Source organism: Oncorhynchus clarkii, chromosome 4 (assembly GCF_045791955.1).
Source record: "Oncorhynchus clarkii lewisi isolate Uvic-CL-2024 chromosome 4, UVic_Ocla_1.0, whole genome shotgun sequence".
NCBI lineage: Eukaryota > Metazoa > Chordata > Actinopteri > Salmoniformes > Salmonidae > Oncorhynchus > Oncorhynchus clarkii.
Genome location: NC_092150.1, coordinates 67902431 through 67916661, shown reverse-complemented (window position 1 = coordinate 67916661; position 14231 = coordinate 67902431). Strand labels below are relative to the sequence as shown.

At 42.9% G+C, this 14231-nt stretch overlaps 2 protein-coding genes across 6 annotated transcripts in view; one reads left to right on the top strand and one right to left on the bottom strand.

The window, feature by feature from the left end:
* Positions 1-10748, top strand: part of LOC139407167 (nuclear receptor coactivator 1-like) — an 86197-nt gene extending 75449 nt beyond the window's left edge. For 3 of the 5 annotated variants that reach the window (XM_071150682.1, XM_071150683.1, XM_071150681.1), the window contains 7 exons: positions 21-189; positions 486-791; positions 2665-2802; positions 3043-3430; positions 3680-3854; positions 4178-4364; positions 4515-10748. In XM_071150682.1, coding sequence (XP_071006783.1) covers positions 21-189; positions 486-791; positions 2665-2802; positions 3043-3430; positions 3680-3854; positions 4178-4364; positions 4515-4682 — 1531 coding nt within the window. In that variant the 3' untranslated portion in view covers positions 4683-10748. The remainder of the gene's footprint in view (positions 1-20; positions 190-485; positions 792-2664; positions 2803-3042; positions 3431-3679; positions 3855-4177; positions 4365-4514) is intronic. The other 2 variants (XM_071150685.1, XM_071150684.1) reach the window with 1 other exon arrangement.
* Positions 10749-10908: 160 nt separating this feature from the next.
* On the bottom strand, positions 10909-12199 carry LOC139407799 (putative peptidyl-tRNA hydrolase PTRHD1). Its single transcript, XM_071151662.1, has 2 exons — positions 11907-12199; positions 10909-11477 (listed from the first exon to the last, which is right to left on the bottom strand). Exons 1-2 carry the CDS (start codon positions 12114-12116, stop codon positions 11307-11309), a joined length of 381 nt encoding a protein of 126 aa, XP_071007763.1. The 5' UTR covers positions 12117-12199; the 3' UTR covers positions 10909-11306.
* Between the last annotated feature and the right edge of the window lie 2032 nt (positions 12200-14231).

Sequence of the window (14231 nt, the reverse complement as noted above, 5' to 3'; positions counted from 1 at the left end):
TCCCCCTGTGTGTGGAGCAGGCAGTGTGTCCCGTGCCCACTGGATGAGCTGCTGTGCCCCCCCACCACCCCCGAGGGACGTAACGACGAGAAGGCCCTCCTGGACCAGCTGGTGTCCTTCCTGAGTGGCACAGATGAGAGCGAGCTGGCTGAGCTGGACCGAGCCCTGGGCATCGACAAGCTGGTGAAGGTACCAGAGGAGGAGAATGATAGTAGATTGCATTTGTCTTTTTTAAGTGTTGCGATTGCTACCTATATACGGAAGAGGACAGGCACTGTCATACTCTACTACACTACGGAGCTGAATGAGCGTTAAATCTAGAGAGTTAATTGAAATTCCTGTCCAAAGCACCACAGAATAGTTTCTTTCCATCAGTATAGTAGTGCAATCATCGACGCATGCTTGATGTAATGATTTGTTTGTTCCTGGGGTGTTTGTTGGACTGTAATTAACCCAGTATTGACCCTGACCATTCCTCTCCCCAGGGCGGCTGCTTCGACCCCGTCCCTCAACGGTTCCCCTCCCAGCCTCCTGCCACCACCCCCATCTCCATGGACCCCAAGCTGCCCGGCTACCCCTCTCAGTTCAACCCTGGCCCCCCTGCCCAGTTCCCTCCAGAGATAGCAGGGGTGCAGAGTATGGGGGGCTTCGGTGCACCCAGGGGGGCCTTCCCTGGGAGCATGATGCTGAGGCCTGGCATGGGCAGAGCTCCTGGCATGACCAACCAGCTCCGGCTGCCTCCCAACCAGCTGAGGTTACAGCTGCAACAGAGGCTGCAGGGCCCACAGCAGGTGGGATGGGCTGGGCAGGGCAAAGCGGGTACATCAGACTTTTGTTCCAACACAGCCCTAACACACCAGATTAAGCTACATAAGACCAGGTGTGTGCACTCTCTGAGCAGTAAATGGATCCGTTAACCTCTCCGGGATATGTGGGACGCTAGCGTCCCAACTGGCCAAAAGCCAGGGACAATGCAGAGCGCCAAATTCAAATAAATTACTATAAAATCAAACTTTCATTAAATCACACATGCAAGATAGCAAATTAAAGCTACACTTGTTGTGAATCCAGCAAACATGTCAGATTTCAAAAAGGCTTTTCGGCAAAAGCAACTGATGTTATTATCTGAGGATAGCACCTTCGTAAACAAAGAGAGAAAAGCATATTTCAACCCTGCAGGCGCGACACAAAATGCAGAAATAAAAATATAATTCATGCCTTACCTTTGACGAGCTTCTTTTGTTGGCACTCCAACATGTCCCATAAACATCACAAATGGTCCTTTTGTTCGATTAATTCCGTCGATATATATCCAAAATGTAAATTTATTTGGCGCGTTTGATCCAGAAAAACACCGGTTCAAACTTGCGCAATGTGACTACAAAATATCTCAAACGTTTCCTGTAAACTTTGACAAAACATTTCAAACTACTTTTGTAATACAACTTTAATAATCAATAAAATTAAAGACGGGATGATCTGTGTTCAATACAGGAGGAAAACAAACTGTAGCTAGCTTTCTGGTCACGCACCTCTATCTAACAGTACACTTCAAGTGATCCTCGTTCAAGATGGCCGTACTTCATTACACAAAGGAAAAACCTCAACCAATTTCTAAAGACTGTTGACATCCAGTGGAAGTGATAGGAACTGCAAGAAGGTCCCTTAGAAATGTGGATTCCCAATGAAACACCATTGAAAAGAGTGACCTCAAAAAATAAATAATCTGAATGGTTTGTCCTTGGGGTTTCACCTGCTAAATAAGTTCTGTTATACTCACAGACATGATTCAAACAGTTTTAGAAACTACAGAGTGTTTTCTATCCAAATCTACTAATCATATGCATATCTTATCTTCTGGCGATGAGTAGCTGGCAGTTGAATTTGGGCATGCATTTCATCCGGACGTAAAAATACTGCCCCCTGTCACCAAGAAGTTAAATGCCAACAGACACTGCTGCTCAAGAGGACCACGTTTACCTACCCAGGCTGGCCCACTCCCCTGGTCCACTTTTCTAATATGGACGTAGTTGATTCCCTCCTCTCCTCTACACAGGAGGGGGTGGGCTTTAACAGGCCTTGTTGATGTTAATGAAGCCTGTGTCACGCAGCATTGCCTTTTAATCCCAGTCAGAGCCCGTGCTCGTTAAACACTGGCTCAGCAATAGTAAATCTCAGGCAGCCCTGCATTGTATTAATGTGCCATTGTGTTGTGTTGCTAAGCAGAGTTAGCTATCTTGGTGAAATGGGTAGTCATGTGAGGTGGAGCGCCTCCTACGCCCCATTATGGTACAGAAGTCCAAACAGGGGAACTAAAGGGCTGCTACAAGCCCCTCTATGGTAGGGGAGTACTGAACCATATGTACATTTACAGTGATTGATTGTTATCATTTATGCTGAGAGAGAGAGGATTATTCTGACTTTAGTGATTATTCTGCTAGATGATCAGGTTGGTTTCAAAGACCTCATGGCAAAGTAAAGGATATTAAGAATATTGTTCTCATAACTGGTCTTCTCACACTTCTCTTTATCAAATATTAGGTTCCCATTTCCCTTTTCTCTCTCAACCACTTCTCTTCTCTCTATCTGCTCTCACTCACTCCCTCCTCTCTCGTCTCTCTATCATTTCAACTCTGAGTCCGCTCCCTCCCTCTCCTCTATCAGTCCTGTGACTCACTCCCCCTCGCTCTCTCTCTCTCTCAGCTGCAGAACAGGCTGGCTGCCATGAGCCCGTTCCCAGGGGAAGCTCACGTTGCCATGGGGATGCGTCAGGGAGGGCAGCAGCCTCAGATGCCCTCTCAGGTGAGTGTTTTTGGGGAATTCACAATCATGTGCTCATGCTTCCTTCTCTCTTGTTCTCGTTGTTTACTCTTATACTGAATTATTGGTATGCAAACTAAGTGCCTTATTCTGTTCTCCATCCGCTAATCCCTCTCTCTGAATAAAGTTCCTTCCAGTCTGTTTCAGATGGTTTAGTTAATTTGGGAAACTGAGGGCTGTTTGGTAGATAAAAAGTCCCCTATTTTCTCTCTGTCCCTGCAGCCTCCTCTGAACGCCCAGATGCTGGCCCAGAGGCAGCGGGAGCTCTACAGCTTCCAGCACCGCCAGAGACAACTCCTGCAGCAGAAGGTCATGTTGATGAGGCAGGGCATGGGGGTTGGTGGGCCTATGGGAGCCACCAGGGGACAAAAAGGACCCCAGCCACAGCAACAACAGTTTGGCTACCATCCAGGCTACAGCCCCATTCCAGGGAACCCACCCAGCTCCCCCAGCCTATTCAACCCCATGGGAGGGACCCAGGACCCTAAGTTGTCGGGCCAGGGCCCTATGGGCAGCCAGGCAACTATGATGGGGGGGATGCAGGGACAGTTTGGGGGGGCGGTGAACTCGGCGGTGCAGCCTGTGCTCTTCCAGCAGTTTGGAGGACCAGGTGAGTGACTAGGCTACCTGGGAATCCACCATAACCACTGTCTCTATAACATCTGAAATTGTCAATACAATTTGCTGTTAATATCAATATCAAAATAGCATATAAAGTGCTGAGATTGTCAATATCAAAAAGTAGTGTGCAGACAGGTTCAATAGAAAATGGAATAAAGTACTGCTGACAAATATCAATATCAAAATGGTCTAGACTCTAGAATGTTCTAACAGCATCTCTTTGTCCTTCTCCTCAAAGGTATGGTCCAGCAAGGAGACCCCTCGTTCCCTCCAGAGCTCAGCCCCACCAGTCCCCTGCTGTCCCCTCAGAACTCCACCACCCAGAGTCCTCTGCTCCAGCAGGCCCAGCCTCCTCCTGGGTACCAGTCACCTGACATGAAGAGTTGGCAGCAAGCTGGCATGGGCGGAAACAGGTGAGGTGGCCAGAGCCATGCCTGTGTAAATGTGTAAATTGCATAGTCTGTTATTGACTTGTTATTTACATAGAAAGTACATGGTCAGATGATAATTACATAATTTTTACATAATTACTTGTTTGTTTCTTAGAGGATTCTTTCAAACAATCACTTATGTAACATTATACCAGATGTGTTTAATTATTTGGAGTGAAGAAGGTATCAAAATGTATCGACTGCTTCTATATAATTTCCTAGTAATTGTAATGACCAGATGTAGCAACTGAACGAAGTGTACATTAAGCCACTGGTATCATGAATGTGTGTTCTGTCTGTGTCAGCTTGTTCAGCCAGTCTGGTCAGACGACGCCCCAGGCCTTTGGGCAACAGGGGGTCTACAACAACATGAGTATCACCGTGTCAATGGCAGGAGGCTCAGGGGCGGTGGGTTCGCTACCTTCCATTGGACCACCTGTTGGCATGGGCAACAGTAACCTTGGTGACATCAACTCCATGTGTAACGATCAGGTGAGGGTGCCACACCTGATGTCAGCCGCTTCAACTTAGAAGTCAAGTACAAAAGCAATAACGGACCGTCCAAGCTGCCCTTAACTGACCAAAACTGTCGTGGTGAACCATTTCACTAATGTCCTCCTCTCTCCCTCCTCTCCTCATCAGGTACAGCAGGTTCAAGTGTTTGCCGACGTCCAGTGTACGGTGAACCTGGTGGGCAGCGAGTCCTACCTGAACCAGTCGGGGTCCATAGGTACCCAGAAGGGCCCCCAGGGGCCTCAGAGCAGCCAGTCCCAGCAGAAGAGCCTCCTCCAGCAGCTCCTCACAGAGTGACTCCTCAGCTCAGCCGCCTGCCAGGAGAGAGGTGCTCCACAGACCACCGACCTCTTCTCTTTCTCACCTTTGGTTTTAGACACCTGCCGGACTGGTTAGGAGGGCCCTGGGATGGAGACTGAGGTCCAGGTAAGAGTGTGTCTGACCTGCCAGCCTGCCAGCCAGCCTCAGCCCATACCGTACCATAAGGCAGCAGCTATTGTTCAGCGCTCATTCCTGGTTACCTACTTTCAACACAAAGTCTGCTTTCTGTTCTGAGAAAGGAACCAGCTTCCGGTTTTGCCAAGTCGTTGTGGTTGTCAAAAGAGGATCTGGTTCCTAATTGCCCGTTCCGTCAGGTCCATCGCAGCAGTGCGTCTTGGGAATGCGATCAACATGCAGCTGAGCTCAGCTGTGGGTGGTTAACCCGTCGTCTCAACTTTTGCTCTAGCGTGGGGTGGCGTTGTGGGGACAACGTTTTGGGAATGTTAGGTTTTTAACCTCTGCAGTGGGAAGCTCAGTTTCAGCTGGATCTGTGACTGACTAGCTCTCTCCATTGCAGTGCCTGATGGGAGGAAATTCCCAGCTCTCGTTTTTTGTTTTTGTTTCTCTGTTCTGGTCGTCTGCGTCGTCAGGACAACAAGCAGCCGGGATGGGATGGGATGGGAGATTGCGCTGCTCTGCTCAGTTGGCAACACCATATTTCACATTTTCAAACCACCAGACTGTCAAAGTAACTGTCTGTCTTACACATTTATCTCCCCAGCAGCTGTGAATATGAGCCATGTTGGGCTCTCCTTGGCCTATCAGTATTGTTTGTCATGTGTAACCGTGCAGGTGGGTAGTATTGTACAGCACAGATGGACAAAAAATTGGGATGAGTTCACACTTTCTACTTTCCTTTCAAAAGCGTCATTTAATTACTCTAAAATGCAACTGTCGATTTTAGCTCAAACTATACATTGTGATTCAATGCGGTTTTCTTCCGTTTTTTATTTGAGAGTAACATGTCAGTTATTATAATTTTTTAAGGCGATATTTGCCATTATGAAAATGTAACTCTGCTAAATGTGTTCTGTAATGTGAAAAAAGAACATCTCGGTATAAGAATTTGATTGGTTTTAGAAATGGCTAGCTCTGCTGTTTTGGCATCCCTTTGAATGTTTTAAATCCCCTAAAATGTACCTCAAAACGAACAAGAATGGGTTCTCAATATTACATAATGACATGAATAGGTTGTAACTCGTAACCGTAGAACTTCCTCGCTCAGAAGTGATGGAAGTTGAATGGGGTGTTTTCTTGGAAACACAGTGCTCTCTCTCCTCCAACTCTGCCCGTGATGATGTCATTCCACTGGCCACACACTACAGCTCTTTTTGACTGCTCATGTGACTACTGTTGCCCAGTCAGACACTGTCTATCAGCGCTAACCTCTGATATTTTACTATACACATTCAGTCGCATAGAAAGTCTGGCCAAAAAACACCATGTTTTATTTATGTGGGTAAACAATAACCTATTAACAAGCAATAAACCCGAAAATGACGAGAAAGCAACAACAGAAAGAGCCAAGTTCGGCGACGTAATGATAATGAAAAATCAAGTCTAATTTGGCTTTTGGCTTCTCTGCTCTATCCCGGGTATGTGTATTTCTCTGCTCTATCCCGGGTATGTGTATTTCTCTGCTCTATCCCGAGTATGTGTATTTCTCTGCTCTATCCCGGGTATGTGTATTTCTCTGCTCTATCCCGGGTATGTGTATTTCTCTGCTCTATCCCGGGTATGTATATTTCTGACTAACAGAAGGGTTTCTTAAGGGTGTTATGGTCCAACTAGATATCTGACTGTGTATATACAAGGTATTTTACAAAGTGTGCAACATTACCCGAGCACAGCTAATAACCGAGGAGGGTTAGGGATGATCAGTTGAAATAGCATGCATGATCACCATCCTCCTCCGGAGACCTCAAATTGAATGCCAACTACTTTAATGTGCTATGATTTCTGAATCACGTTGTGTACTGTTTCAATGGCGTTTGTGTGCCTGTGCGTTATACCCAAACAGTGGCTCAGGTGTCTTCAGCATACAACTCAAATTCAACCTGAAAATGGCATAATTTCGTGTGGTGTTGATTCAAGTTGACATGAAAAGCTGGTAGCAGTTCCACTTCGGAAACTCATTGGTGAAACTGATACACTGTGATTGGACATACCACTTGTTCCTGTCATTCTAAGACACTTCAAATGTTCCTTTGCTTTTAGCCTATTGCATTTAATTCAAAACAATATATATACGATTAATAGATGAGATATTTAAGTGTATCTTTCTTCTGATAAGGTAAATGTTTTATTTTCTATTTGAAAGGGATGTGGGTTAACAATTAGTACTTATCAATGTTAAAGCCATTCCTGAGCCACTGTTTGGTTTATGTAAATAAACATACACTTTACAAAACACACGGAAGCAAGACAAAATTAACAGAATGTATGTGGAAGGATTTCATTTGTTTTCAGTATACATTTGTACTATATAGGGTACCAGCTAACGGTTTCATACTCCCAGAAGTGTTACAAAAGATAACTTTTCATGGATATCTTCTTCACATACTCTCCAGCCTTCGCTCCTCATTTAGGAACAGGCATTACTGTATAGAAAGTGTTAATAGAACTACGTCAAATGCAGAAGTTCATCTGATCTGTTAATATTAACTGTTTAGCATTTGGGATATAATATGCCAAATACAAAGCACCATTAGACAACGGTCATTAACTAACAGACATTCGTATATGCAAGAGTCGCTCAATGGCAAAGACAGTCCGTTCAGTACAGGTACAAGGTAAATATTTGAACTGGTTCTTCAACATGTATATAACAGACAATGTGAATATGTATTTGTTCAGAATCGACAAAATGTAGTGCTCCAAGTTTATGGTATTAACTACTCGCTTCCATTTTATTCTTTTTTGTATTATTATTTTTGTTACGTATATGACTGTCTGAGTGTGTGTATGTATGTGATTAATACTGTATATCTGGTGTTTAAGATGGAAACTGAATATGTCCTTATTTTGATTTCTTCTTTTTACATACCTGCAAGTTTCCCTGTGGGTGTTGTTCTGATTGCTCTTTATGTGAGAGAATGGGTTAGCGACTGCTGAATGTGATTTTACTGAGAGAGAAGCAGTGTGGACTGGCTTTTGTACGGGTTAATTTAAAAACAAACAAAAACACACACAAAAAAAAGGCCATATTATTTAATTTCTCTGATGTTAAAACGTTTAAACAGATCTGAGAAAGTGGAACCTTGTATTCTGAGAAGCATCGCTTCAGTAATTAAGTGGGCTTTTGTAGATCGCCTGATATACTTTTAGCGTTTTCAAAAAGTAATGACCAAAGCTTTAAGATGTTTAATTCATATCATATGCAAGCCTCATGCAATTGGACGAGACAAAATGTAGCGTTTGTTCACTTTTCTAAAAGGAAATAGTCTATACATACTATCTCCTCCTTGACCACACTACTAATTTGTGGTAGTTTGTGCTTTGCGTGTTTGTCCTTTTTTTCCTTTTCCACACAATTTGTCCTAAGACACTGACAAGTGACCTATCAGATTTAGTATTTTTATCTAACTTCTATTCTTTGGAATATCCCAAAGTATGATCAGTTAGAAACTTCCTCTCCTTGTTGCCGTTGACTCCTGGCAAAGACGCAAAAAGACTTGTAGGGCCTGACATGCTGTCACTGTTTACAGGAAGAGAGAAACTTGCAACAGCTAGCTATGCACCTTAACAAAAAGCTTTTTTTTAACACTGATTTAGGTATTCAAAGCAAACTAGAATTTGAATCAATGATTTAAATCAAGGTATTTTAGTTTATTGAAAGAAGAAGAAGTGAAACCTAGTGAACCAATTATTATTGAATTTTTTTACTCAACTAGCATTGGTGATAGTTGTCTGAACTTGTGGGTCTGCTCTATCAACTGAATCTCACAGATTAAGATTATTCAATCAAATATTTCAATTTATTTAGCTGAATACTTTATACCAAGTTTGAGGTGCTTCTTGTATATACAGTATTTTCTGCATAGAGGACTGCTCCTCGCTGTTTGATGATAATGTTAATGAGGATTTTCTTATCTTTACCTTTATAAAACAAGTTTGCTGCATTTTACATTACTTTTGTACAAGAAATCTAAATATTCCAGGAATTTGCAAGAAATACAATCTACTTTTGCACTTTATCTCAGAATTATTTAGAGGAAACAGGCCATCATAAATACTACTCATGTTCACATTAGATTACTATTTAATAATCATAAATCCCCTAAATCACAGGAGGTTGGTGGCACCTTCATTGGGGAAGACGGGCTCGTGGTAATGGCCAAAGCGGAATAGGTGTAATGGTATCAAATACATTGAACACGTGGTTTTCATGTTTGAAGCCATTCCTTTTGCTTCGTTTCAGACATTATTATGAGCTGTCCTCCCCTCAGCAGCCTCCTGTGCCCTAAATATAATAGAAAGTAAAATATAGATTTCTCAGGTTCTTAAGAACTTGGTTGCAGAGCCCATCAATATGATTACAAAAGAGAAGTGTACATTCTCTACTAGTACTCTTAGTAGTTTCACATATGATCCTTCTCTCTGCCACAGAGCCACAATCTAAACTATGCCTTTCTTCTTCAGGTGATCCACTGCCCCTCTCCTCTTGGCCATTAGTTAACTAACGCGCTTACACTCATACGTCCTGTCCTGTGTAACCAATGTGAAATGGCTAGCTAGTTAGCGGTGGTGCGCGCTAATAGCGTTTCAATCGGGTGACGTCACTCGCTCTGAGACCTTGAAGTAGTGTAGTTGGGCGCGATGGGTAACGATGCTTCGAGGGTGACTGTTGTCTGTGTGCAGAGGGTCCCTGGTTCGAGCCCAGGTAGGGGGCGAGGAGAGGGACGGAAGCTATACTGCTACAGCAGCTTTAACTGTTCAAAACATTCCTCCTCAACTCTGCTCTTAGCTACCAGCAATCATTGTGCTCTGGTCTATACTGTAGCATTTTAGTCATTTAGCATATGCTTTTATCCAGAGTGACTTACAGTAAGTAGTGAGTTAATACATTTTCCTGTACTGGTCCCCTGTGGGAATCGAACCCTGTTGCAGGCGCCATGCTCTACCAACTGAGCCCCACGGGACCAGCAGCAGTTCTATTCTATATATTTCTAGGCTTAGTAATTCCTACCAAGCAGTAACAGCCACTGTGTACTGCTGTCCCCTGCGTCTGTTATTTTGTAATTGTCACCACCGTGTAACATACTGCCTAATGCAGAAACAACTATCATCCTTGTTAAGATTAATGCACTCTACCTTCTACAGGTATTACTTCTCAACTGTTCCGAGTATTGGAGCAACTGTTTGCTGATGATGTTTGTCAAGTATTGTAAGTGCTGCATAATCCAGACTGAAGTTGATTGTGGATGGAGAAATCAAAAGCTTGTCTCGCCACTTATAAGGCCAATGCTTTCTCATTGAAACGAGGTTCCACTTTTCCCCCTGTAAAATTAATATAAATAAATATAAATATATATATTATACATTTTACTCATTTTGTCCAGTTTTGTTTATTATACTTGTGTAAACGTGTTTTTAGACAGGCATCAGAGCAGCTGTGTGGGTGGGACAATATGAATGAAGTATCTGGGAGAATTATGCATGTTTTTATTTCTGTGTCCAGGTGGAATACCTGGGATAAATCCTACCTTTTCTTAGGATGTCGTAGACAATCAGTCTCAGGCTGGGTCAAGTAGCTACAGGGGGTCCCTGTAGACTGAAAAGCAACGTTTTTGCATCTACTGAAACAGTCTTATTTGTCTGTCAATTTTTTGGGAGGTATCTGGCTGCTCAGACTGGGATAAGTTCAAAGTTTACACACACACAACACACACACCTCGTGCGTTCGGTCCCTCTATTGCTTTTCCAAGGTGAAGATGCAGACCTTGAAGGAAATGATGCTTTGACTAACAAATCTATAACATCCATGAATGTGAGAATGCAACACATTTGCAATAAAAACACAAATTAAAACGGGATATGTAATGTTGGTTGATTGTCTTTCTTTACTATACTGTATTTCTCATTTTCATTACTGTCACACTACATTGCCACTACTAGTTACATTACCTCTTTCTACCTCAGTTTATTGTAAGGACTGTATTCTGTGTATTGTAAAGTAACTAATAATACAAGAAGACACAAATTAGTTGACCATCTTTAATGCATCTTGTATGTTTGTAAACAGACTCCAACCATCGGCGGCTAGAAAAATACCTTGCATAACCATTCACCATTTAATTGAATCACAAGATACGTGGCCACATCAAATTAGGTGGACAGACATTCACTCTTTAAATGCCCGTTTTATGGCAGTCTTCATTCAGTGAGTGATGTCTCCTTGTTACTGTAGGAAGACTGACACTGCTTATCAGAGTGGGATTCTTCCTTGTGAAGTTGGAGCACGGACACTGAGTGCTGGTTCTTCCCCCTTCAGCATCACCAAGATGCACAGGTCAACCAAAAAAAAGACCACAAAATTAACTGACTGGTGTGGAGCCATGGTCCAGACTCCATTCACCAAATGCATGTTGTCCCTCTGTGTCATTTGAACAGCTTGAACTTGTGCAGCAGAGGATGTACAATGTCTTTGGGGTAAGGTTTCAGGGCCAGGCAGGTGGGGACGTTCTCTGGCTGCTCAATCCACAGCTTGTGGGCGATCCCCTTTGCTGTCAGCATCTCAGACAGGCTGGAGAGGGAGGCCTGGTCCACAGCCTGACCAAAAGATGAAGAGGGAGATCAAATCAAATGTATTTATATAGCCCTTCGTACATCGGCTGATATCTCAAAGTGCTGTACAAACACCCAGCCTAAAAACCCAAACAGCAAGCAATGTAGGTGTTGAAGATCACAAGCATTAGTTTATCTTCTCAGCAATCACATCCTTCACTGCATAATTATTCCATCCTACTGTATTTACTTTACATAACGAAACTTTACGTATAAATATTTACTTTACGAAAAAAATGATTTTGTATTGAGATGCTATTTTTATGCAGCTTGATATGAGCGCATGGGCAAAGTCAGTAGGAAACTTGTTTTGCCCACGTTCGCGCAAAACACAGGCATATCGATTTAGTTCACTATAAGCAGTATAATATTGATTAACTTACAAGCTAATAATAGTACCCCAGTCCCAGCTACCTGAAGGACGACTTTGTGCATGCTGTCCAGTTCTGCCAAGTACTCCTGCGTGTCTGGGTCGTTGTAGTTCAGATGAATGGCAGCGATGGCAGCATGGCAGGCTTGCGTTATAACCGCCCCTAATGGCCAGGCCAACGTATGGACCAGGTCTGACCGGACCACAACATACTGGACAAGACGACGGGGGGCTGCGGTTCCTGACGCCGCCATCTTTGGTCGGTAATGGTAGAGGACCGGAGGCAGCTACCGTACAGATAGAACGACGAGACAGATATTTAACGGATGTATAAATCTGAGGCATCCGCTTGGCCAAATATGGTAGTGAGAGGAAGCCCAAGGGTCGGCAGTGGGAGACGAGGGAACGAAAAATCGATTTTTGCACATTTTCTCATCGATTAAACATTTGATCTCAATACCGTTTTCTGTTCCCAAAACTACAATCTGTTACGAGCAGAGTGGACTATGTTTTGTATACGTTACCCTTTGCCAAAGTCTTTAAAAAAGGCGTTGCTTAGAAGGAGTGCAAAGGCGAATTGAGTTGTTGCATACGTACACTTAGAGTAGGCGTTCCCTAACGGAATAATGCAAATGTATGCTAGAACGCGCCAATAGAATCTCGCAAGATCGTACTTGGCCCTGCCCACCTCCTTGCTTGTTCTGTTCACTATGACTAATTTGTTGCCATTTGAAACGACATGCATTGGTTTAGTTATACAAATCTTTAGCTAAAGTTCTTGCTGGCTGTGCTGGAAATTATGCTTTGTTTATCTTCTGTGTAGGTACATGTATATCCCCTTGTGGTTGAAATATATAATTTCACATGGGAAGTCAAATGTACACCACCCATGACAGTGTACATTCAATAGGTTCATTGATTACAGTAGGCTACAAAGTATTTCAGATGGTGTGCTTTTGCTCCAGATTTGTTACCGATTCCATCTCTCCTGTGATTCCCTTTTATAGTTACTTCTCAGATTAATTTACTCTCAGTAACAATGCCTGATTTTCAAGCAGATTTAAATCCGGACTGAGACTGGACCATTCAGAAACACTGGAATTGGGAACTTAAGGCAAACCGGTGTTATTCACAATGATCAGTGTGGCTTGCCTGTCTCAGGAGCAGGTACTGGAGCCGACTGTGTTAATTGGACCCATGCGTCTTCATGGGTCTAATTGCGGTCCTTATCTAATAGGGATACGATACCACATATAACCAAATCCACAGTTTAAAAAAAAAAGAATAAGAAATGTACCAATCATGTCATGTCCTACCATAGAGATTTTGCCAGTTGAAAGTGTAGTGAGTGACCCCATCTCTCCCTATTTTACTTCTAGACAATGGTGACCCGTCATTCAGGGCAGGCCACCTATTTTGAGCCCCACATTTTTAGCATGCCTGTTTTTTAGGTTGCCTGTTTTGCATGTTATTTTGGCATTAATACGTGTCACATATCATTTTGCAAACAATGTAAAAAAAAAAAAAAAAATTTAAATAATATATATATATATATATATATATATATATATATATATATATATAATTGAGTTAATAAAGCCGCATACAAACATGGTCTCTTTTTTGTTTTCTTGAGAAAGGCAGCTCCAAAATGCAGGTGTTTCAGCCTAGCTCAGTGCTTGCTGTGGTGTTGGGGCAAACCAGCAGGAAATACAGAGCGTTGTGCCGTGATTGGCTCAGTTTTCTGTCACTCATGGGAATACCACGTCACTGCCAAGTCTAAGAGTACAGCTACACAATTCTAGTCCCTTGGGTGCTCCCATAGAGTTAAATTAGAAGTGCCCATCCAAGAAGGCTCAAGGTCATTGGCCAGAGATAAAATAAACGAGCTCAGACTGGGAATTGTAAATCTGGCCTCTTTCTAGAGCTCCGACCTGGTTGGAGCCTGTAAGTAAGCATTTCACTGTAAGGTCTACTACACCTGTTGTATTCAACGCAAGTGACAAATAAACTTTGATTTGATTCATACAAGAGCTGAGCTAAGACTGAGATTTGGACAACAGCCTATCCTCCAGATCAATGACGTCATCATGACTTTACCTTGTTTTTTTCTGAGTTCCCAGTTGTTTTGAAAGCACCATAAATCCAGAGAACTCCAGACTTTGATGACAAAATTTGCCCATGAAGGACCGCCGAGCCACCTTCCTGTTCAGGTGTGCACAGTACAACAAGATGAGTCCAAAAATGTATTGTATGCTGCTGCATAAATTATGTAATATTCCAGGGAGATATGTATTCTGTAATACTAAGTGTATGTTGTGTAAGTAAGCTGTTAGTAGCCCATGTGCCTCTGTAACAGTATAATTTTT

What these genes read in the sequence shown, in the direction of transcription:
- LOC139407799 (XM_071151662.1), bottom strand. Translation starts at nt 12,116, where the DNA reads ATGGCGGCGTCAGGAACCGCAGCCCCCCGTCGTCTTGTCCAGTATGTT. An exon ending in TGCACAAAGTCGTCCTTCAG is followed by an intron (nt 11,478 to 11,906) that starts GTAGCTGGGACT and finishes TCTTTTGGTCAG; the next exon opens with GCTGTGGACCAGGCCTCCCT.